This window comes from Streptopelia decaocto (assembly GCF_964273445.1).
Source record: "Streptopelia decaocto genome assembly, chromosome: 3".
In the NCBI taxonomy this organism is placed as follows: Eukaryota; Metazoa; Chordata; class Aves; order Columbiformes; family Columbidae; genus Streptopelia; species Streptopelia decaocto.
This window is the reverse complement of record NC_138656.1, coordinates 35,123,889-35,150,058: the sequence shown is the minus strand read 5'-3', so window position 1 is coordinate 35,150,058 and position 26,170 is coordinate 35,123,889. Positions and strand designations below refer to the sequence as shown.

The following is a 26,170-nucleotide window of genomic DNA, read 5'->3' as shown; positions in this document are numbered from 1 at the left end:
AAGTGCATCAACCCTCGAAGTTCTAGCCCAGAAAATTCAGTAAGACACTGGTTTTCTTGTGACTTTTAGTAGGCGAGCTTGGTTCAAATATATGCTATTTTTCCTGAATGTAAAGTTGTAATTCTGGAGATTAAAAAACTGAATGGGACTTGAATTCCATCAGAAACAGAAAGTTGGGTAATGTTAATCTTATTCTTTTAGCACAATATAATCATGGTACAAAGTATGGTTTTGTAATAGCGTTAAAAGAATTCTTAAGGAGTTCTTTTTCTGAAGCTAAAACTGAGCAGCTTGAGGGCAAAACAGTTCAAAACTTGGATTGAGACTATAATTTCTTTGGACGCAGCCTGTAACGTTTTCCACTTTCAGATCCATGGTCCTGCAAGGGAAATATTTAACAGTATTTTAAAATCTGCTGCAACTTTTTCTGATGTTGTAACAGCTTCCCTTCTTTCCCTGCACCAGACTTTTTTTCACTATGGCATTTTTAACCTTTATGGCTTAAAAACAAAGTTGCAAAGCATTCCTTACAATAAACTTATTGAATAGGAGAATTTTTTTTTACTTTTTTTTCCTGCTATTGCTACTTCAGTGTTTAACAGCTATCGTCACAAAATATAGCTTCATAGCTGTATTTTAAATCAACAAATTGTAGAGGATGAAGCAATAGTATATGTGTTAACCATGTAGAGGGGGAATGCTTTTTTAGTTTTTCCTGAGCTCTGTGTGAAGGAGATGCATTCAGTGCATGACATACAGCTTGATTCTAAAGACTGGAAGGAAATATTTTCAGAGAGCTTGTTTCAAAAGAGCTTGATGGTCTCTTATCACATTTGATTCCAAAACCTAAAGGAACAAGGAAATGAGCATGAACACTTGTTTTAATTGACTGTGTATTTCCTACTTTTACCTTATTCAGCATATTAATGAATACCAAACTTTACACAACAAATTCATACAATAAAGCTTGTTATGGCTTTCCAGCTTGAACACCACATGGTATTTGTGGTATTTCTCTTGGGGTATCTGATGATTGGTCAGCTGGTGTGCTATATATATTGAAAAACAGAAATGAAGACAGTCTTACAATTTCTGCAGCTTGGTTTGATGCATATGAATTGAAAAAAATAACTGCAGTGTCTAATTTTGCTTTGACTTGTATTCTGTAGTTTCTGGCTTTACTAAAAAGACAAGACTCCCCTTTGTCCCCCAACAAAACCTGTAACCTAATCTCATCTTAAGCATAGCCTGGCTATTGAGTATTTTCTCACTCTTAAATTTTGTTTGTAAATTCTAGCATTATATGCAAATCCATAATTTTTTAAAATGCAAATGCTTCAGTCTTTATTTTGAATTTGAGCAAGTTTAGGTATAACAGTATTACAGTGGAGTGCATATAAGGATCTGATTTTACATCATGGATCACAATATTATTGGGCTTGATGTGAACAGTGTCTTAAAAAAGGCAGCAAAATGCCTATTCACATAGAGGAAGGAAGAACAAGACGAATGGATACAGAAATAGGTCTAAGGAAATATAAGAAATAAATAAAATTCCGTAGTTTGTCACAGTAAGTGGGACACTAGCAGCAGCCCCTCTGTTGCTTTTCAGGCAGCACAGAAGGGCCTTTACCAGGCATCCTTTGGGCAGTGAGCATTTGCGGGTCTGTATTGTTAGTGCGAAGGACAGTCAGAGATACAAGGAAGTTTTTCTTGGAAAAAAAATAGGGGATAGGCACTTGGGGCTAGCATTTGCAGAGATTAGAGCTTGGAATTGACTTTCTGATTAAAAAATGGGTGATAAAGACACTGGAACTTGTTCATGGATCTGAAAAAGGGGGAAAAAAATAAATTGGTGATGACACGTTAGCCTGCGGAAAGACAGGAATTGCGCTTATGTAATGGAGTTGGTTATCAGTTGTTTCAGAGGCCTTCTGGGTGGATATCACTCTGTCAAGACTTAAAGCGAGATAGATATCAGTAATGTTAGAATAAATAAGTAAAAAATATTAGCAGAAATAACAGCGTAAATGATAAAAGAACGACACTGAGTCTGCGAAAGACTGAAGTGCATCTGTCAAATCACAATGCAGATGGTTGATACTGTGTGTAATATTTCAGAAGCTTTGAAGTGTAATTTATTACAGGAGAATAATTAGAAAATGTATGTCTATGTGATTGTTTTGTTGTAATAGTAAGAATTTAGTGTATAGTAATTTAGTGCTTTGTGTTCTTGAGTTATTTGGAAGTTTAATGGTAATCTTAGATGTTCAAATAATATTTGCTGGTAGACAGTTCCTGGCTGAATGTCAGCTACTAGCTGTTATCTTGTCTTGTTTGACAAGAACTCTTCATACCAGTCCTTGTTCTCTAACTCTTCTGAAGGCTGTTCTTTTTTCCCCCCCCCCCCCTAATCAAGTGTTCCCCACCCCTGCTTTCCCATTGTTCTACATCTTTTGTCAAATTCTTGCCCACTAGTCGTTTGTTTGTGTGTGGCTTTTCTATTTGACTTTGATTTTATTAGGGGTTATATAACACTTTATCCTTTTGTTTCCATTTGGAGGACTCTTGCATCTTTAAGTCCTTGTTTTACAGAAGAAAAAAAAGAAAAAGACTATTTTCTTCAATTCATTTATGCTCCTCAACATACCAATTTTTATATGAAAGCAGCACAATTAAAATATTAAATTTTTGTTGGCAGAAGGTATGTTCTATGTGCGACAAAGCCCTTGTTGGCACATGACTAATTATAACAATAAGGTTCTAAGTCATTAATGTATTGTAAAACAAAACAGAAGTTCATGTAAATCTCCTAAAAGTCTACACCTATTAAACTGACTGAGCGATTGCACCCTGCGTTCTGCAGACCACATAGGCTATTTGTTACTGTAGGTGCATAAATAAATAATATCATAGTGATATTAGATGAGTTTAGTCTTGTAAATTAGGAAAATTTTACAATACTTAGTTTCAGAAACGAAACTAAGTCTCATAATTCCATCTTTGAATAAAATATTATGATCTAAATTAAAATTAAAAAACATGATTGAGATACTTTTGCGGCAAATGTTATCTGAACCAACTTCAAGGTGATAGTTTTGCACTTTTTTGATGTTAATTATTTTATTATCAGAGGGAGTGAAAATAAACAGCTGTGTTGCAACAAAAATAAACATGTGTTTTGGAACATATGCTAATGCAATATCTTTTCTCTGAAAATGCTGAGGATTAGATGTAACATAAGAAAATATAACAACTATGCAATAGATAAATATGAGATAATCTGCATCCTATGCTAATCTCCTCATCTGTGATAGATTCAGCCTAAAATTTTGAAACATATTAATCAACTCTGCTTCCAAAATGTTTGTCATTAATTACAACCGTTATAAACAAACCTATTTCCAAGCCTTTTAGTTCCCCATGTGCATTCTTGACTGCTACATTCATTGTATTTTCCTAACGAGTGTCTTATTTTTTTTAAATTTTAAGGCTGATGAGTTTGAATTAGTACAATAATTAATCAGATCCTGTAGCCCTAATTATAAATGTAATATGTTGCTAATTGATTTTCTTATCCATATCACAGGCAAAGGCTGATGTTTCTACTTGGTGTGGGCAGTTTGCAGCTCTTTGTTCAAAGCAATTGGACTGGGCCTCCTGTTCAGTTGAAGCTTCAGGACTTCTTGCCACCTGCATTTTTACAGAAATTCTGTGAGGTATACTTGCATTTTAATAAGCAATCCTTTTATTGTCACTGTTTTCCACAAATAACTAACACACATATATGTCAGGGAAGGCACATCTGTGAGGTACGGTGCTAGAATGAATTGCCTTGATTGTTGATCCTACTGGCTGCTATTGCAAGCATCTTCAGCTGTAGCAGTTTTATAAGCAGTGTCCTAAACTCTTTCTCTACTTATGAGGTTTCTAGCTGGAGATGTTGCTTCTGAATGGGGAAGATACGCCTATTACATGGGAGTATTTACTTGAAGGGCAGTTGCAGCCAAAAGCTTTTTATTTATTTATGCAGGGATGTGTTCTTAGCTGGGTCAAAGAAAGATGTTTATAAATGGCTTAGAAATTTTCCCTGCTTAGGGTAAGGTATATATCTTGCAAGTAGCAGAATATCTGGTAGATACTAAGAGAACAGTAGATTTGGATGCTCACTATCCTGTTAGGCTCATGGACAATGCCAAGTGGATTGTAGTAGTATTAGTACAAATATGCTAACTCAAATAAGGGTTTTGGAAGAGAAGGGAAATGTAGGAGATGAAACTGAGAGCTGTCAATTTTGGCATCTTTTTATGTAAATAAATAATCAACACCATAACTTCTATTTAGTGAGGTTCATGTGTTGTTCCTCATGGCAGTATCACACTTCATCTCATGACTTTTCTGCACTTGTGGTTCAGCAGAGCTTCCTGAGCATTCATTTGTCTCTTGGAATGAATGCTATGGTAAAATACTGATTCCTGCAGTGTGTCAAGGAAGAACATATCACTAGTCTCTGCAAATGCTAAATCTACACGAGTTTGAGTTTAGAGTTTCACTGTGAATGATGTATGGACCATGAATGATGTAAATGCCATGAACTGTGGAATGAGGGGAAGTCTGAGTATATGAAACATTCCACATAAAACCATCGGATCTGTGTTGCATTATTCTGGCATGTTTTTGCAAGAATTCCATAATTCATAAAGTCCTGCCCTAGGTTCCTTTGCAAGGTTGTATTTCTAAGCAACTAATTCAGATACAGCATCTCTTCCATTTTTAAAAATAGACGTTTATCAGCTTGTTTTCTGTTTTAGAGCTGACATTGTCTGTGTATAAGCTTATTTTTTGCTTGGTTTTTTTGATACTAGAAATTCAAGTCTCACCTTCTGATGACTAAATAAGTAACAGTGGAAGCCAAGTGTACTAAACCTTCTATGGTGTGAAGTGAGTTAGCAGAATTTTTGAAGTATGCTATTTGTGAGGGAGAAAAATAATTCAGTTTGCCTTTATATATAATAAAAAAAAAATACAAATTTGTTTCTTCCATTCTCCATATAATTTGTTTATCATCTTTAAGATTATACCATTAAAATATTCTTATATTTTGTGGGTTCCTTTTACTGAAGTAGTCTAATATTTTAAGTTAGTGTAGATGTGCAGGCTGCAGTCTACCACAGAGACTGCAGCCCAAGGTGACAGTCATAGAATTGCTGTCATTGACAGAGTTCACCGACCTGTAAAACACAATGTTCATAGTTTCTATTAACCGTCCTATTTATTGTCTGTCTTAATGGATGGACGAGATACTTAATTGCCTCTAAAATGAGGGAATACATGTCTCCTGTTAGGCTTCTGTTACGTTTTTGCTGTGGCTCTGAATGTAATGCATTGAAGATGTTTGCTTACACAGAATGGTTTCCAGAAACTAAATTGGTAACAGATTGTAAAGGAAAACAGACTTGAGCATACTTGATTTCTACTGAGTACTGCATCAGACTTTACTATTGCTGCAAGGTTTAGCTATTCAGACATTTAGGCAGAAGTTTACCTTTATTTATATTACTGTTATCTGTATTATCTTCATCTGAAATATTAGTGGTTTTTTTCCCCAAGAGCACTGAACATTTATGAGCTGAAATATAATATCCAGTTCTCTTCTTATTTTAAACATCTTAATTCAAAAGCTTTTGTATGTTTTGAGTTATCTTTATCTGCTTTTCTTTCCAAGGATTCCTAGTGTATAAATACTGTGTAAAAAGGAAAATCTTGATAAACTGACGTTTTTTGTGCTTCCTTTTATCCAGTTTTCCTCTCTTGCACACACGGATATTCAGAAAAATGAGTTAAAATCTAGCTCTTTCTCCATCTGTTGTAATCTTCTATATTCTGTCATCAAGACTGATACAATCCCTTTTTAAATAGGGCTTCAATTTTTCAAGTTTTCAGACTAAAATGATATTTTTTCCATGTCAAGGTTAAAAAATTATTCCTTCATATTTCTTGTAGCCTGCTCTAAGTAATATCACTAATTTTCAGCCTTAAATGTCTCATTTATTTAAGGAATATTTTCAAAACTGTTATTCTTATTTTCAGAACACTTTATTGGATTAGTCTTAACTTTGTGTTTTCAGGCTATGTAACTGCTGCAGTTTCTATCCTTTGAAAGTTTCATGTCTGGGTCAGTGGTGTAGTTTCATTTCTGCTCCCAGATAATTTCATTAATTTCTTATGAGTGCATTAAGGCTGCATGAGACTATAATTAATTTCAGTGAGGAACAAATAAAATAGCCTCTTTGAGAAGAGTTGCTGGTAGGGGCCTCTTGGATGTCTTCCATGAACAATATTCATGAGTATATGTACATTATTTCCTATCCCTTAAATCGATTCCAGCCTTCTTTGTAAATTGCAGTTACATTTGTGTACTCTGTTACAATTTCTTTTTATGTCCTGCAGAACTGGCTTGTGCTTTAGTTCCATAATTTCTAAACAGAAAATCAGCTAGCATTTTAGTTATTAGGTGTCTTTCAGTTTTCTAAAGTAATTTTGAGACTTTACTACACCAGTTAATAGTCTGATACTACCTTGAGTTTTTTAGTAAGTGAATTGTGATAAAGGAAAATTTGAAAGGTACTGGATTTCAATTAAAATAGATTAGCAGTTTTGGCTTTGAACGTGCTGTGATTAGACTAAAACATTTTTAATGAACTAAGTCCTTATAATAACTGGGATATAGCAATAGCCTCCTTGTGTCTTAGAGAACTGTCACTGTCTCCTTGCATGTAAGGGAATAAAAGGGACAGAACTGTTGAAGTTGGAGCATATTTATTTTGCCTTAAGTTTTGGAGTTTCTGCATATTAGCTCGTACGATTGAGTTTAGTATTTTCAGTAGAGGAACTGGACAAAACTGTGTGGAAGGACTAATTGAGACCACCAGTGACAGTAAGAATGTTGTTAGGACAAGCTCCTTTAATTTTTTGTTGTCTGATTTCATATTCGCAAGTAGGATATGTTTGGTAACAGTGGGAAGCTCCATCTGGGAGAAGATCCCAATGTGTTAATTGATAATACATGTAAATAACTGGTAAGAATCCTCCAAATACATATATCAACAGGTGCTGCTGGCATTTTTGCTACTTGCAGGTTGATTCCAAATAATGAGCTTTGGAAATCATTTGAATAATTATTTTTCAATATACTTGTATTGCTGCTGCTTTTATGCATTATTTGATCCTTTTGCTGGAAGAGACTGCAATATTACCACACTTTTATTGATATTTATAGACACATTCATAATTCATATTAAAAACACCAACGTACTGTGTAGTGCTACTGTCTCAAATGTAGTATGATTCCTTAGCCTTGTTAATTCAATCTGTTAAGAATTCCTTTTTCCAGACCCAAATGCTTGGCTGCCATTAACATAAACTATCCAGAAAGAAGAATGAGGTGAATTTTAGGCTGACTGATGAGTTGTTTGAACACTGCTGACCAGCAAGATACAGGCTTTGAAGATTTTGGAAATTTCTCCCTCTTGTGGGGAATATGAGGATGGATGATAAAGGCTAAATGTGGAGGCAGTCTTGTAAGCAGAGATAATCTGCTAAAGTAGCCAAGAGTCTTGCTCTACATTCCCTTGCTATGAATATAGAAAAGAGATTCTTAATGCAGCCACTTGGAAAATACTCCCTTAAAAATGGAGCAGAATTACTCTCATGTGGAATATGAACATGTGCATTCATAATTAACTATTTCTACATGTATTACTCTCGGGGAAGGCCTGCTTATGCTAGCTCACCTTTATTCTCTTTAGTCTGCAGCTCAGCTCTGCATGTGTTACCTGTTGCTGGTTTGGATTGTGAAACTGGAGGCAACCTCCACTGTAATCTTATCTCCTTTGCAGAAAGTTGAAGAGAGAAGCAGTTACAGACAAAACCAATTTTTCCATCCCCTAAAGTCTAAAGGGTGAATTTTGTTCAAAGGACCAAATCTTTGGCTGGTAACTTCATTACATCCTCCCTTATTCTGGAAGATGTATCACCTTAGCTTTGCCAAATGACAAATTGTTGTGTAGTAGTCTTTGTTTAAAATCTGAGAAGCCCAGCAATTAGTAGCCACATACAGACATGTTCCTTATTTGATAGATTTTTGTTCACCCCTCTTCCATTTTTTTCAATCAAGTCTTCCCAAGCCTTTGGTCTGGCTTTTTCTACCTCTGTGTATGTCTGCACTTCCCTTTTTAAGATTTAGGGGAAGGATCCTCAAGACTGAGAAGGAGCCGATGAAATGTTAGGAAGGCTGGTTCACAGCAGTCCCTGATACAAAAGTAACAACATACCGAATGCTCAGTTTGCCTCTAGTCATTACCAAGAAAAGAACATGGAGCCCCTAAACTAAAATGTTAATACTCTCTATTCTTAGAGCTGTTCAACATCAGTGGTAGAAGTTTTTTTTTTCTGGTTATTGTCGTAATTACTCAAGTGGTAACTGTTGTGCTGGGAAATATTTTTGAAATACTGTGGAAATTGATAGAGCCAAGAGTACTGTCCAGCTTGCAACTGATTAAGGGCTTTAGTAGCACTTAGCAGTAGCCATTAAATTACTGTTTGGAAGTTGAATACCTAACCAGCTGTGTTTCAGAGATTAAAAAATATGTGTTTAGAGTGAACTGAGCTTCATTTGTCTGTATTTAGTCCAGAGGTGGTCAAGTGGAACTACCTTCGGGTCCAATAGAAACTGGATGGTTACCTCAGAGATTTCTCAGCCTATGTTCATAAACTAATTATCTAGTATATGTTTCTGTGCTTTAAGAAAATTATTTCTGAGTAAAAGAATTACACACTTTGATGGCAACTCTGGTGAAGAATGGAAAGACTGAACAATCTAACCCAGGTTTACTAGGTCAGGAACATTGTGTTAGCAAGTTTGGGGTTGTGGCCATTTTGAGATATTTTGAGTAGGAAGTTTTGAGTAGGTTGACACTTTGAATATTTAGGTGTTTAAACACAAGAAGACAAGCTCAAAATTTCTTTTTACTCTTAGTCAGTGTTTTATGGATTTTTGTGGACTTGATTCCCAACTTTTCAGCCCTTGAAGCTGTAAAAGCTTAAATGTTTAAGCTGTTCTCTTACCTTAAAGGCTACCTTAGGGTAGTAAATTCTGTTATGATTCTGCACTGATAGTGTGGTCTTAGAGCAAGAGCTAGAAGAATGAATATTGGATTTAGGCTTTCTCAGCTAAAAGAAAATGATGTCTGCTTTCCTGTATGAGATTCACTTCATGGAAAAGAACATGGATTTGTTAACATAGAAGACAGCTTTTTCTCTGAGATTTGGTGGCCTACTGTCAAGGCTGTGACATGTCATTATCCCTCCCTTCTTCCCCACCCCCTGCCTCATTACATCCACCTTGAATCCTTTGTTCAGTTTTGGGCCCCTCACTATGGGAAAGACATTGAGGTGCTGGAGAGAGTTCAGAGAACGGAAGTGAAGCTGGTGAGGGATCTGGAGCACAAGTCTGATGAGGAGCGGCTGAGGGAACTGGGGCTGTTTAGCCTCGAGAAAAGGAGGCTGAGGGGAGACCTTATCACTGTCTACAGCGACCTGAAAGGAGGTTCTAGCATGGAGGGTGTTGGTCTCTTCTCCCAAGTAGCAAGTGATAGGACGAGATGGCCTCAAGTTGCACCAGGGGAGGTTTAGACTGGATATTAGGAAGACGTTTCTTTACAGAAAGGGTTGTCAGGCATTGGAACAGGCTGCCCAGGGAAGTGGTGGAGTCACCATCCCTGGAGGTGTTTAAAAGCTGTTTAGATGAGGTTCTTAGGGACAAGGTTTAGTGCTAGAGTTAGGTTATGGTTGTACTCGATATTGGGTGTCTTTTCCAACCAAAATGATTTTATGGTTCTGTTCCTTGTAATGTTACATTAGCTGGACTGAGCTCTCCAGTGAAAGGACTTGAAATGTGAATTTGGGATGAAATGTTTGCTACAGTATTTAAACAAGTGCTGATTACTCTAGCAGAGGAAGGCTTTTCTAGAAAATGGTTCTATAACAAAGCTTATGGCTTCTTTGCTTTCCCACTGAGTGTTTTAAGTGTGGTCTACTTCAATTATAGAAACAAAAAAGGAGCAGATGAGAAAAAAGTTTATGTTAAACTGAAAGTTATAGTAAGTGTCCTGTTCTATGTGTTTGTGTTTTAAAAATGAATCTTAGAAGTACTGAATGATGACTTTCCTTCCCTGAATCACAGTAGAGATGTTGGTAAGGCTGTTCCTTTCTGAATCACTAGAGGTGGGAGGGATGTGATGCACTTCCACTTGACAGTTGCTTTCCTTTATTCTCAAGAGGTTTGTCAGACTGTTGTAAACTTTGTTTTCCATGGTGGGATTGAAATGACTGCAGTGATGTCATGCAAGAATTCCACTTTGAGTAATTAATTTAAGTCCCAAGTTATTGTCTAAAAGTATCTTCAACGTTAATTCAAGGTAAATAGCTACCAAACCTAAACAAATTGGAAAAAAAGCCTGAAGATTATTCTGTCATTAAAAAGTGAACTAGGGGAATAATGTGGCTTAAGAACTTTTTCTTCAGTGTAACCTGTTGTTAAAGATATTGAAAAGAGTTTTAAATAACTGAGGAATTACATTATTCATGTAGTTTTAAAAGCAGGAATGTGATTCAAATAGCTTTTATCCTGGTTGTGTAGACTGAATAAGAATCTTTCTCAGACAAGTGTCTTCAATGCAAGCTGTCATTTAACCTTCCCTTCTTCTCTTTCCCTTCCATTCCCTTTTCTTGCCCCTTTCATAACAGCTGAAAACGAAAGCCTTACTTTTTTTTTAGTTTGCAAAGGAAAGCTGCCATATGAGAACCAGGAATAAACTGATGAACTGGCATCTGCCTGAGTCTGAAGAGAAACTGCTCAAATGCTTTCATTGCATTAAAAGGGAGAGAAGAATAGGTGACTGTCAGATGACAATCACCACTGAGAGACAGATCTCTGGAGAGCCACCTCAAGCCCATTAAGTAAAAGAATTACTGTAGGGGACATCATACAAGAAAGCATCCAAAGCAGAGAGAGGTTTTTGCTTATTTGACAAAGGGGAGAATGGCTCTAATATTGCTGCCCTGATGCCACTCCACAGGAAACTCCCTCTGGGGAACGGAAGATAACGTGTTGACATCACTGGAGGAATATCTAGTGTATTTGAGTGCTGTGGGATTAATTTAATTAACAAATTATTTCTGTGAGGACAAATTGAATAGCATGGATTTACCAAAAGCTTTTCTCCTTAGGTCATAGGAAGGATTGTATTACTGGAATGTTTTGGGGAATAGTGTTGACTTGACATATGTGTTTCAAGTGGGAGGAAATTAGAGTTTTTCAGATCATGTTGATATGTTGTATCAGAACAGCAAGGAATAGGGCAGAATTCACCATGACTTGGTAAAAGGTTGAGGCTCATGGAGACAGTAATTGTTATGTTTGTTTGTTTAATGTTTTGAGCAGACATTTTCCTTAAATACATGAATAGTTCTTCTTAATTCTAAACTCACTTGTGTTTCCTTGTCATTTTTTTTCGTTCTTCTTTTAGCCAAAAATGTTGCATGCAGCTATTTTGAAGGTGCTGGTTCTGGATGGTGAATCAGTCTATACCTTGACTTCTCATCCTATTTTGCTGCTTATAGCCAGGATAATCCTTGTGAATTCAAGACACAAACTTGCATCTCTTCAGGTAAGAAATATGTGGCTAATAATTATGAGTGCCAGCTACTCACTAATCTCTCATTTTTCATATCCTATTGAATCAGTATAACTTCCATTTATTTTTTTCTGTAGCTCTGAGGTTTTTCCCTCTAAGAAACAGTTTAGACAAAGCGATTATTTCTCACTGTCTTCCCAAAAAGAGAAGAAAGTTGCCTTCATTACCTGGAAGAATTAGAAAATTTAATAGGAAGCAGCTTTTTTAAAATATACATACTTCCTGACATTATTTGAAGGGGGATAGGGAGGATTGCCCTATAACACAGCATACCTATTCTATGTCCTCTTTAATGAGCTTTGGGATACTGTTAACCATTACTGTATGAATTCTAAGCTCTGAGTTCTAGATGCCAAGGAAGTCCCCTTTTTTGTTTTTCATTGTCCTCTACCTCTGCTGCAGGCATGCGTGTGGAGGCTACCTTAATTCTATGTTGTGCTTGTACATCAAAAACAAGAAGATATGATGAACCTCTTCTCAAGAGGGTTTTTATCTCTACTTCCTTTGTAGTTTAGCAGCAGGCTGGTTGGTAGCAGGCTTTTCTGGAACTGGGGGACTTCTAACAGCAGCAGCTTCTCTTTATTGCATTCCAGTTGAACAGATTTTGGCTGGAGATCAAAATGCCACATGGTCCCTCTTTATGCTTGGCTGACAACATCCATTTCCAGCTGGGTCTTTGTATGAGTGATGAATTAAACTGTGTGGGAGATGTTGGCTGTACTGCATTTCTGGAAGCCAAGCTCTTCCATCGTTTTCCCTGTTATTCACAGATGAGTGCTGTTGAATTTCAGCATTTGGGTCAGTCAGGGAGGCAAAAAAATGTGCCTGGTATAGAGAATTCCCTTGCTGCCTCCCCTTGGACTGACATAATGGGGGGACTTTCTTGTACCTCGTGAAGGTTCAATTACTTGTTGCTGCATCAAGCTTGGATAATAGTTCAAAAGCAGCAACTGATAAAAACTACTTTCAGCAGCAGGTCAGTGCAGCAACTGAAGCTTGCTGTTCTTTTGTGTTTCAGTTTGATTCAAAGGAAGTCTCTTTGTATCTTTGATTGGTTAGATTAGTGCTAACAAATTTAAAACGGTAAAATACTCTGATATAGATTATGTAAAGCATTAATAAAGCCCTGTTTTATTAAAAAATGCTGTTGTACATGGAAGGTTAAATGCTTAAAGTAATTAAAAAATTATTAACTTGGCTCCCAAATGACTAGTGTTGCTGACACAGTGTTGTACAGAGCTCAGCTGTCTTATCTGAAACTTCATAAATATGTTCTCTCTGATTGTAACATTTCTGAGTGGCAGGCGTCAGGCCTCAGGAAATTGTATCATTAAACTGGATGCTCAGTTTTTGTGGGAAAGTGAATGCTTCGTTATATCAAGCTAAACTGAAGTAATTTGAAACTTCGTATTTTAATTGCCTTTAGATTTCCAAATAAGTGTTGAAATATTGGTACTTGATGGTTTTCACGAAGCCTGTTGTTTATGTGCTTTTACTGCATCCGGCTTGATATCAAAAGGCATTTCACTGCTTTTTGAAACAGATACTATTACTCTTTTTGATGGTTCCTTTCTAGGGACATTAGAGTCAAGTGCATGTGATTGGATTAGATGTTTTTACTTGAATACTGCACAGCCCTTAGGTCAGTCTGATGTGAGCATACTGTATAAAAAGTTCAGGTATCTCTCAGAAGCACGCAAACATCTGTTTCATAGAAAATGATTTATATGCTAACGGTAGCAGAATAAGTAGTAATCATTAGAGCCTGTGTAGAGTTATGCCCTATATTCACAGCTGATAATCTTGAGTATAATTTTGATAATAGATTATTATATTGTCAACTATCTTTTCTATGCATTTCCACCTGGTGCAGTTAGGGGAGGGATAAGATATGCTGGGGAACTTACGTTTTGTGTACATGGCTTTCTAAAATCAGGTATTTCCTGTGCTGTGATTCAGCTCTGCTACAGAACGATTACTTAGTTCAGGTATTTGCCCTTCTGAAATTCCACATACAAACATTAATACTTTCAATTATGATTGTAAGGTGTTCTCATGAGCGGTTCTGATGATCTTCCACCACAGCCTCCTTTCTACCCCCATCTGAAGAAATAAAAAAAGTTTAAACAGAACAGGAAAAAAACGCATAGAAGGGCAACACTGGATGATCAGAAATGTAATGCATGGCCTCTATATGAAAAGTTACTAAATAGTCTAGGATTCTTCAGGCTGAAAAGGTTACTGAATGTCAGATCATTGCTGTCTATTAAAATCATGAATGTGCCACAAAAGAAGCTAAGTAGGAAACAGCCAAACAGGCTTTTTTTTTTTTTTTTTTTCTGTTTCAAGAATTATGAAGGTATGAGATCAAAGTAGCAAGTGGCTGCTTCAAAATAAGCAGACAAAAGTATTTCTTTTGTCGATTGTTCACAGTTTCCTAACAGACTGTGGTCCTCAATATTTGCAGGGTTCAAAGAGCAGTGTGCTGGTTTGGCTGAAAATGAGTTCATTTTCTTCAAGCAATTAGAAACGTTTCCTTTTCATAGCTACTACAGTCATTGTTTGGACTTAGTTTCAGAACAAGAGATGATACCCCAGGACATAGTTAATGTTTTTAATTGCTGTGGTCTGAGAGCCAAGGATGTTCTGAGTGCTCTGCCCACAGGTGTGAGGCAGCTACAAGGGGGGCATAGATGGGGCAGAGCTTGACTGACATCCAGACTGATCAATGAGAGTATTCTATCTCATCGGAGTCATGCTTCATATTTAAGGCGAGTCTGGATCTTCTGGTCTCTGTCACATTCTCAGCTTTTCCCTCTCAAAGACCTGTTCAGGGGAGTTCTGCTTCTGACTTTATTTAGATCCGCCTTTGCCATCCTGCCTGTTTTGCAGAGCCCTCTGGGCTTTTCTGCCTTTTTCCTCTTTTCTCTCTCTCTCTGGGTTCAGCGTTGGGACCAGGTGCTGCTTCCTGGGACTGGCTGCTCAGTGTAGATGGAGTTTGTGAGGAATTGCATTGAGTATATTTTATTTTATATTCTGTTTCTATTATATATAGATACTTACTAGCTGTGTATTAGTATTTATTTTGTTAAACTGTTTATTTCAACCCAAGTTTCTCCCTTCCTTTTTGATTCTGTCCCCTATTTGGGGGGTGGGAGGGGAGCGAGTGAGTGAGTGACTATTGCTAGCTCGGATTAAACCATGGCAGGCAGCTAGAAAAATTAACAGATTAAAAGCCCGTCTAACTCCTAGAGCACTGCAGAGCTGCTTGAATACGTTCATCTTTATGCTAGGTTAGTGGTCACTTTTTATATAAAAGAACTATTTTGATTGGGTTTCTATTTTTTAGAAATTAGAATCAAATAGATTACAAAATCTATATTTTAAAGCCACTTATTTTCTTTTTTTTAAAAAGGAATCTATATTGTTGTTAACTTATTTGTATTTTCTTTCAGACATTATCTTGGTGGACTCTCAGATACGTGAATATCCACCAGCAGTTGTTAGAGGAGAGATCACCCGAGCTATTTACTCTTGCCCAGACCTGTATAAAACAAGGTATGTTTCTAGTTACTCTGTTTATTGGCCTACAGCATCAGTTGTGAAAGATTGTGGGTGAGCGGAATTTGTAGGCACAACTCTCACAACATGATGCTTATCAGGTGATTATGTAATTACAGGCAGAAGAGAGGGAGCAGAATTCACTTAAATCAGCATGAACTTGTATGGCCCGTGCTGTTTTCCAGACTATAAGTTGAAAATGGAAACGTGTGATTGTAGACAAATGTCTTATTCCCCCAGACTTAGCACTGTTAACTTATCACAAGCTCACTTGAAGCCATTCTGTACAGTTTGCATTCCTTATTTGAGTTTATTTTATTTTGGTTTGAAAAGGGGATGTCTGTGTTCTTATGTATCTTCATGGAGGAGAGAAACTCTTTTCCTGTTTTTTCTATCCCCACCTAAGTTTTGAGTTTTGTTACCTCTATGCATTATATGGTTATATGCTTTACTGAAAATAAAAATTCCTGAAAATGTGACTTCCAAGATATGTTGTAAAATGTAATCTTGTACTTCTCATAGCTATTGGAAAAGTGGAGTTGCATGGAGGTGGTTAACTGTTCTGGAGAGGGTTATTTTGTGTAGTTTGATTGGAGGTCAGCTTTTTCAGACAAAACTGTTGTTGCTTTGTTTTAATGTGGTAAGCCTTGAATATTTGTGTTCTATGTTGTACAGTACTTTTAGAATGTATATTTTCTAAATATTTACCTAAAAAAAATTTCTGTATTATGAAACAAGGGGTGCTGATGTGCTTCATTCAGATAAATAAGGTTAAGGAGGTGTGTTTGTACCTTCATATTCCACAAAAGAAATACTTAATAACCCTTTTATATAGGGCATGAAAAACCTGCTTAATTTTTTTGTATCAAGCAGACTAGAAAACGTTGTCTTGCTAGAGAAAAAAACCTTCAGATTTAGGAGAAATTATATTTTCTTTTTAAAATCTGTTGTTCTCAAGTGTAAGGTCAGCACCATCACCTAAACAGAAGACAACTGCGGCAGGTCCCTGCTGTTCTGAAGCAGCTCTTGTGCAAAACCAATGGGGCTCTGTGCAGTTTCCCATCCGTTTGACCCTGTGAGAAAAACGGTATGGGATGCCCAAGGGCTGTTGTAAATTTGGGACATCAGTGCTTTCGTGCAGCTGCGTCAATACTAGTAATGATGTAAAGCTTTCCACAAGGGTCCTTCGAGTCTCAAATGCTTAAATTTATCAAGTTTTGGGGTTAGCACTATGAATTATATTTAGATAGGGAGTGGTAAGACTGCTTCTCAGTGTATCACTTTAGTTCATTATAGCAGTATATATGGTTTTAGCACAAGTAATTTCATATTCAGAACACAGAGACTTGTTAGTTATGGAAAATCAAGTAGTAATGTATGATTATAGGCTATAACCTGTTTTTGTTTTCTTTGAATCAAAATCTTTCAATTGGAAAACTGCACGTTTATGCAGCCTGCCTGTACATTTCGTGTCATGTAGGTTTTGTTGCACTGACAGCAGGACTTCAGGATTTAGTGGTTCAAACTATGCTAAATAGTCAATGCAAATCTATGTTTGCATTTGTGTAAAACCCTCAGTGTATTTTTGAGTGCTTTTCATAGTACCTCATAGAAAATGCCATTTTATTTACTCCTCATGTAAACAGGATTTTTGTCCTTTGGGAAACCATCAGAGAGGCATTGTATGTGCATAGAACATGAAAAGCAGGTAAAAGATGGCAGATGTCTCAAATCATTAACTGTTGGGGTTTTTTTTTATCCACTCTTTTACAAGAAAACCAAAACTTTTGTAAGAAAGGCAGATGGTTTACGGTCCTGTGGGCATTATTCTGTTTTTTAAAAGAGAATGCATTTAATGATAAATATGGACAAAAGCATTAAAACCTCAGTTCTTAATGAGTATACAATACTTAAATGTGAGGTTAACATTCAGCTAACTTTCTCAGTTTTGAAGTGATGTGTTTGAAAGAGACTTTGTGTTAAAAGCGGGGATCAAATTGCACAAACTTTGTTTTTTAACCAGTTGCAGTCACTTGAGGGTGTTTTGTTGTTTTCTGGTTTGGGTTTTTGTTGTTGTTGTTTTTTTCTAAAGGATTAAATTGTAACCTGCTGCATTCTCTATCCTACTTTAGTTGAAAACCAGTAGAGTAATATTTTTAAATTGCTAATTTGCTTTCATTAAACAATCTCTAAATTCAGACTTTGAAAATAGTTGAGCTACTAGGCAGGATATATAAATACTGAACCAAAAATCCATGCGAAAATATGTTCAGACTCAGCAGCTTTCTGTATTAATTGAAAGATTTTGAAGATTAGGAAGTACTCAAAAAAACCCCATCAAAACAACAACAATAAAAAAACCACCAAAGCCTATAAGGTTTAAGCGATATAATCTCTTCAGACTAGAGTTAACTGCTGATCTGTAAATTCAAGAGTCAGAGAAAAATGTTTTAAAGGGATCCTTGATAATACTAGTTTTTCATATAGCAAGACTTTTTACTACTAATAAAGCACGCTTGAAAAATTAAGCTGTCACGGAGGGACCCCAAAGTCAGTATTAGGCAGACAACAAAGTCTAAAACAGACTTTATTCTGGCCGGAAAAGTACAGCCAATAAGCTGACTAGAAACAGGGTTTATACAATTAGTTAGCACTCCGGTAACAAAAAATACAGGTTTGTATATCAGTTGAGGAGATTATTGGGGTGCAGCAAAATATGAATAATGGGGATCCACAGTGTGCATGCATGCACTCACAAGAAACAAAGCCAGAGCCCTCTGACTCTAGGATACTTCACTTGCGCGACCGGCAAGGACTGTACTTGCCTGAATCCGGCAAGGACTTCGATTATCACTCACCCAAATGAGGAGGTGAGGCGCTTCCAATCCCGGGAAGTTTCCTTAGACTGTGTTCCCGTCTCAGGGGAGGACTCGCGGCTCAGCAGTCTGATCAGATCTGGCTGTGGGTGTTCCAGAAGCTTCTCGGCTTCCTTGCGCCCCCCCCTACTCTGGCTGTGGGCCTTCCAGAAGCTTCTTGGCTTCTCTGCGTCCCCTCTCCTCTGCTAATGACCCTGGCCAACCGACTAGGGGGTCTCACAAAAGCGCCATTAACCGCCCCATTGAAGGAGAGGGGCATGTGCAGCAGTCACACCAGTTCTCAGAGTGGGAAGGGGAGTGCAACTGCCACATAAGCACTTATTAAGTAACACAGCATCTATCTTAATATTGGGTACTACTCTTAGGTAATGGAAAGCTGTGAGCTTTTAAAGAAGTCTACTATGTAAATATTTTCTGTCAAAATGAAGAAATAAAGCCCAAAACAAACAATTTCATTTAAGAATCAAGCACAACAATTTTTTTCAACTCAACAGTCTGTATTTTACAATGCAAGAATATTCATTTGTCATTTACTGTGTTTTGATAGATAGACTTTAAATCTCTAAGAAATATGAATGTTTCTATGTTGGATGAAAAAATATCAAGTCTTCTTTCCCAAAGATTTCAGGTATTTTCTCCTGTTCAGATGGAGAATATGATCTTTATCACTCAGCAAATCAATATTATGAACAAACAAACACAACCACACACAAACAAAAACCAACGAACCAAAAAACCCCTAAAGCATCCTATGTCCCCATTCTATACTCAATCTGCTGGTGAAAGTTTCTCATTTGAAGCCCGCTACTTAGGGAGGGGTATTACCTCAATATTCTGTATTTTGAGTTCGTGTGTACTTTAGCAGATCCAGGACAGAGTTATTTATTTCCTGCAAAAGTGATATATGTCAAATCAACTTTCCTTTAAAATATAAGCAATGATTATATTTTTGTTCTAGTAGTAATCCTAAGATATAAAACTTGAAAAAATGCTTCAAATAGTTCCTGTCTTTTACAGACTGTGGATTTTTTATATGTGCGGAAATGTAAAGAACAACAGGTCTGCTTAAAGCCTAATGGACTTTCTCTCCTCGTATTTCAGTTGTATTTAAAAAATATCGTTCTCCTGTACTGCATCCTGATAGCTTTTCTTTTTCTTAATTTGCAGTGACAGAAGCAGAGACTTTGATCACAGGTGGTGAAAGCCGCCACTTAGCAGTTCAGTTCCATCTTGAGTGTGCCTATACATTTTTGTGTTACTATGAGTATAAAAAAGCTAAACAATGTTTCAATACGGCTAAGGACATAACGAAACTGCAGATTAATCTTACAGGTAAGTTTTGCTTGTACCGTCTATGAGGCTAGTTGGTTGCACCAAACTAACCTGTGGCTTGAGCCTCCTTATGTATTATACCACTTTATGTCACTAGCTGTTCCTTTACATTTAGAATGAAGCTGCAGCTACCCATGCTTAGATCCTGAGTTAGTTTAATATGTAACTAAAAAAAAAAAACAAACCCAAAAAACTCATACCCACAAAAAAGAAAAACACAAAACCTAAAAACTTTTGTGGAACTCCATGCTCATTCTTTCAAAGGCTTTAAAGGTTTCTTTTTTCGAAATACGTAATGAAAATCTTGTGGCATAATGTTTTGGCATAACTATGAATGAATTATATGCAATGGTATCTAATTAAAACATAGGAATAATTTTCATATATTTGTTTGATGGTATTCTATGCATTTCAATTGATCTTACCCATCACACATCATACTCGATGTGTGAAGTGTTCTGTGTGTGGCATGTAGTTTTGTTTAAAATTCACCTAAATTCTTCTTTTTTTTTTTTTATTTAAAATGTCAGTGCCTGTGATGGTATGATGACACTCAAGCTATACAAATTTATTTAACTAAGAACAAGTAAAATCAAAGTCTCAGGTGGCAATTCATTGATACTCCTCAACTTCCAGATACATATTGGATGGTTTTTTTCCTGTTAAAGGAGGTCTTCAGATTTTGGATGAAATCTAACCCAGCAAAAAAACTCTTTTCTGGAGGGGGGAGAAAATGGATGAAGTAGAATTATTTGTATTTTTTATTACTTTACCAAGAGGTTATGCTAGTCCCAGAGAGAGTTTGTGCTGATATAGTCTCTTGGAAAAATGTTGTGAAACTCCTAAAAGTTCTGTGGCTTATGTCCATCCATCTATTAGAATAGTTATGAAGGATCTCTAATCTGAAGGCAAATGAACTGAACTAAACATGTGGGAATTGTTGGCATTCTAGACAAATTCATTTGACATGCGTGTTTGGGCTAAATGGAAGGAATGTTACATCATCAAAAAAGACTGCTTTAATGTAAAAATTCAACCTCTAGCAAAGACATTTATAAGGCTTTTGGAAGGAATTTCCTTTTTAGGAAAGGATTTTAAGAGGCTTTTATTCTTTAATGGTTGTAAGCCTTACTAGTTGAACATTTTATTATAGCATGGAAATGTATGCTGTTCTTAAAGACAGAATTTAGAACCAATATTTTCCAAAGTTATTTTAGAAAAGTGTGAATAAATCATACTTGTTTTGGCTTGTGTACTTTAAGTCTCATTAATCCCAGTCTGTGCTGTATTCATCATTTATTAAGAAGCATCCTTATGTCCCTCACAATGAGTCACAACCATCAATAACTACACAAAACAATTTCCAGTAAAGGAGAAGACTGTGGTCCTTCCTGCATATAAGTTTACTAAAATGAAGGGTGGTGAACCAAAATGCATTTAAGATCAACAGATCTTGAGGATTAATAATGCTGAAGTCTGAGATCTGCGCATTGTCTGCTTATTGTTTTCATGCCCAGTAATGCATCCCTGGGAACTTCAATGTGGAGCACACAGTAAAGTCTCTTTGTAGATTTGCTCTGTTTTGTGAGGAGATATGGTGGCATAAAGCGAGCAAATTTTTCCGCATCTTAAACACATGTGATATATATTTTCCAAATAAAAATGATTATGTTTTGTCCCTGTAATAACAAGGAATTTGCTGCTTAAAAAAATGGATTGAGGCGGGTGCACCTCTGAGCAGAAACAAATCACATTTCCTGGGTGGTAGCAAGCAAATTTATTGGTAACCAGCATAACTTTGCAAGTGTTTTATTCAGCTGTTTATTCAGTAAGACATAATAGGAAATGAATTACAGCATAATGTTTTTCAAGCATTCTTAAAATTGGGAATTGAGTGCTACTCCATAAAATAAGTATGAATCATTACCCAGTATTTCTCTTTGTGTGTCAGTAAGGAAGAAATCAGTTTAAGTTCTGGTTTCCTGCTAGTTTCTTTCCACCTCCAGGAAGAAAAGGGGGTGACTGCTGTTTCACTGCCTCATCCTCAGGCCTGTATCACATACCTTTAAGATATTTTCAAAATTAAAATGAAATTAAGAACTTTACTTGATCTTAATTGGTTCTGCAAAAGCAACAGTAGATCAGCATTCAGTCCTCTGCTGCTGTTATTTGAGCGTTGTATCATAGGAATAATAAGAAAGCAAACCTCTAAATTTTATAGAGTTATTTTTAGCTTCCTTTTGGCTCTGGTTAGGGTTTAGTTATTTTAAGTTACTGTCCTGAAATTGTTCTGTGATTTCTCTGATTGCAGCTTGCAAACAGATTGGTAACAAAGGAAGAATAGACATGGTTTTTCTTTTCAACTCGGTATAAATGTCAATTGGCACCCTAAACACTAGTAAAAGTTGTGTGAGGATCCAATAAAGTTCTGAGGAAACAACACTGAGAGGCATTTCACATTGTGCAGTCTGAATAGTGATTAATTCAATAGAAAGCCTTCACTGGTTTGCTGTTTCACTCTCTCCCATGTTACATTTAGAGTATCTTATATACTGTATTACAATAACGTCCTGTCTGTGATCATTCTTCATAGGTCTAAGTCTTCAAATGAAGATTTGAAAAATTTAAAATGGTGGCCTGTAAGATACAGTTGGACTCGATCTTAAAGGTCTTTTCCAACCTAAACAACTCCATCTTTCTATATTATGGGATTTTCACTTGCCTAAGTGTCACCCTGTTGTCATTAACATTTAGCAGGCAAATTAAATAATTGTCTGTGGTTTGTTGCTAGGGAATAAGTAGGGAACTGATGGAACTTGATGACTAAGTTCTCAAGAGACCATATGGTGGGTTATGGGGAATTTACCTAAACGTGGCTTTGCAAGACCCATCTAGCTGTGTTTGTATATCTAATATGTATTTCTTTGTATGTCATAGCTAGCAGTGAGAAAGCATGTACGCCACTGCAGACAGATTAAGCAAATTATTTTATGGGTTAATTCTCAATGTGTTTTTCCCCCCCCTTTTTTTTTTTGTGAGCAACTCTCTAGTATATGATGGGCTTACTGGTTTTTAGTGTTCACTAATATAAACTTATATTAACTTTCTGTAGGTGCTTTGGGGAAGAGAACACGATTTCAGGAAAAATATGTTGCACAGCTTATTTTAGATGTCCAAAGGACAGATGAATGCCTCCTCCCTCACAGTGAACAGAGTCCAGCTCCAACACCTCTGGAAAATTTAACAAGGGTATGTATTTGAGAAGAACCACTTTAATTTCTTAAAATGAAAATGTTCTGAAGCTTTTCTTGGGTGTCTGCAAGGAAAAAGTGTGTGATGTCAAGGAGAAACTTACTTATGATTTCTGAATGTTTGTGGAAAATATGTCGGGCAGTCGTTTGGATAATATTGAAGGACATGGAGTAAAACAACATATGACTGTCTACAGTGTGGCTACTCAGCTAAAAGCATGTTTGCAAATATGATCTTCTACAGTTTTTGTATGGATTTCTAGTGACTAAGAATGATGGATTTAGGAAAACAGGCGAGAGACAGACTTTCAAATTAGCCTGCAAGGCATCACAGAAATACACAGATTCCTAAGGACTGGCAGACGTGTTTAGTAACAGTGTGAAGATAGGAAATTGGTCCAGGTATTCCCACCAGCATCAGTTGTGTGAATTGCCTCTCCTGAGCTTAAGGATATACATGATGGTTTCAATTACAAATTTCTCAACAATCACCATATTGTTTTGGGATGGTGTTTTTCCTTCGTGAGGAGAAGTTCTGGTTGGGATTCAGAGTTATTTGAACTTGAAGAAGCAGGAAATAAATTGAGGCATTATGGTCCAAGATTTGTTCTTCAAGCTTGGAAAGGTTATGCCTTGATGGACCTCCAGGTCAAGCAGGGATCTTAAGCGAAAAATCTGACAATACTTCTCTGTTTCTAAATTGAATGCATAAATATTTTAGGAATCCTAGTTTTGTTGCACTAGTGTGTCTTAGTGTTCTTTTTGATTTGATGAAAAGAGACTGATTGCATATATTTCACAACTTGTGCTTATGATAGAACTACATAAAGCAATCAATTTAAGGATAGCGAGAGCTTGGGGAAGGCCCCTTGGCAAGTGTCAGACTTAGCTATAGACTTCAAGTACAGCTTACCTAGAACTAAGTGATAGGATGTGGTGTTCTCAGAGTCCTCAACTGGGATATTGCATGACTGTTTTTTCCAGTTATTTGCAACCTTTTGAAGAATTTTGCCCTTGTAGACTGTATCTGATAAAGACTTCAGTTGGGAATAAAATAATGACATTGTTTCAGTAAATATAACAGTAGTGTTTTAGGCTGCAGGTATAACTAGAATAAAATATATTATCCTTGCTAACAAAATACTGTATTCACATACCCTTTTAATGAACAGACCCAAAGCTGCTGAAATAAGTTTAGTGGAGAGTTTAAGAAAGAAAATTGAGGTATTTGGAACCTTTAAACAATAGTCATGCTTATGTTATCCACAGTTTCCTACTAAACTTTTACTGAATGTATCTTGAAAATGATGCTAGAGAAAGTAAGTAAGTACATCTACTCTTTCCAAAAGTAAAAATGTGATGCTAGAAAGGACTTGGGAGGTTTTGGCTACAGGGCGGGAAGTTGAACTTTCTGCAAGTCTGAGTGACTGTGTCATATAATTCTGTTGTAAGTTACTCAGGCTGCCTATTAAGGAAATGTAGGCTTTCCATTCCCACAGTCTGCTTGTGAAAAAAACAAACCAACAAACCAGAGCCTTTTGTTTAGGCATTTTTTTGTGCATCAGAAATTCTAGAAAATAATATTTGTAGAACCTTGTGCTGCTTTCTGGAAAACCTGAGGTATTTTAAGTTCAGACTCTTTGTTAACATAATCTGCAAATGTTCTGTCACAGGTATCAGACTAGGCTTGACTAAACAGGCTCTCCAATTCATGCGTGCATTGAATTGCCAATTAAAGGTTTTGGATTTTTTCCTCTCTTTTTAGCATGTCTGTATTGATAATGTAGTATGAAGCTACAAGTTATTAATGTCATTTGTCAGTGTTAACTTTAACAGCACGTCCTAGTGTTTCTTTTGCCAAGTCTAGTCTTGAATTTGTCAGCCTTGAGTGTCTTGAAGTTCTTTTTGCTAAAATCTGAGTTAATGTTAGTCTCCATCTGTCAAAAACTACTGACAACTTCATTGCATCTCTAAGCTTACGGCAGATGCTTGATGTATCTTGTAGACATTTAAAATACTATTTGTGGCAAATGCATAGAAGCTAAGGCTAGAGATGTGCTGAGAATCTCCACAGAATTAATATATGCAGTGGAAAGCTAAAAGGCTTGTGATCATGCTGCAAAATTATTATAGGGTAATTTTCCTCCCCTCTCCAGTGTTCTTATTTTACATCTGCCAATTGCAGATAAAGGAAAATACTCCGTTTTTCTAAAGATGGGAATTGTCCTGGATGAGTGTAAAATTTCCTAAGGGACTTATAAATTCTGACAATTTGTATAAAGGCCAAGATAAGACTTGTCACACCTAGTTTTCATCTCCTGTTTTGGAGTGCTTACTTATGTGGTCTTAAAGTTCTCCCCCTATTATTGTTCAATAAGATGACTGAACAATTTATTTTGCAATTAAGTGGTCAGTAATTCCATTAAGAATACAACCAATGTATCAGTGTGAGCAATTGCTGGACCAGTAGCTGGGCTCACTTCTGGTTGAGCAATTCCTGCTTCCCTCAAGCAGTTCTGTTATTTCAGATGATACTGGAAGGAAAACTATTTGTATTTCAAAATAAATACTTGAGACTGCAGATTCAAAGCTTTGCTCACAGGTCAGTTTCTGTGAAAGGAAAACTACAGACTTGAGGTGATGCATAAGGACTCATTATGAACTGATATGCTAAAATAGTTTGGTTAGCTTTAAAAAATTCAGAGCTGTCTTCATGTTTTGGGGGAATGAGGAATTTATTTTTATACCTAGGAGCGGAAGTCACGCTTTAAAACACTTAACACTTAACACGCAGCACAGTTGATCAGTATTCATGACAGAATTTAAGCACTTAGTGGTGTTTATACAGGCTAGATTTTAAAGGTTATGTAGACCAGAAGCTGGAAATTTTTAACTAATTACCTTATAAATTAAATTGTAATTTATGCTACATCTAATGAAGTGGCATCCTTTTGCTAGCATAGTGCTTGGTTCTAAAATTATTTTCATCTGGAAGTGGTAGATAATCCTTATGTATGCTAATGTAGTAAGAGAAGAAAATGATGGTATTAAATATGCCTTTAAGAGTGGGAATATCTTCATTATCTCCATAAAATAAAATAAACTTATTTTCTTCACATTGTCTGTCAAATCACAGTTTAGTTTCATTTAAATAGTGATGAAATACTGGTGTTGAATGCAGATAACTCACTTGGAAGCATTTCTGTTCGCTTTTTGTTCTTCTCTTAACCCTCATTTTGACGTTGCCGATGGAAGATAGAAGATACAAAGTGGAAGCAGCTAGTACTTGAACATTGAAGGAAATGAACAGGGAGTTTGAAAAATTGCTACTACAAATCCATTTTCTGTTTTTAATAGATTGTAAAACCTACTAGTGGTAACTAAAAACTAGTAG

The 26,170-nt window shown here is 36.4% G+C and overlaps 1 protein-coding gene across 1 annotated transcript in view; it reads left to right on the top strand.

Annotated features, from left to right (window-relative positions):
* The window catches only part of TTC27 (tetratricopeptide repeat domain 27), a 125,116-nt gene that overhangs the window by 5,350 nt on the left and 93,596 nt on the right, over positions 1–26,170 (top strand). The window contains exons 3-7 of the mRNA XM_082049408.1: positions 3,590–3,719; positions 11,589–11,729; positions 15,212–15,314; positions 19,361–19,525; positions 22,638–22,774. Of these exons, the coding sequence (XP_081905534.1) occupies positions 3,590–3,719; positions 11,589–11,729; positions 15,212–15,314; positions 19,361–19,525; positions 22,638–22,774 (676 nt within the window). The remainder of the gene's footprint in view (positions 1–3,589; positions 3,720–11,588; positions 11,730–15,211; positions 15,315–19,360; positions 19,526–22,637; positions 22,775–26,170) is intronic.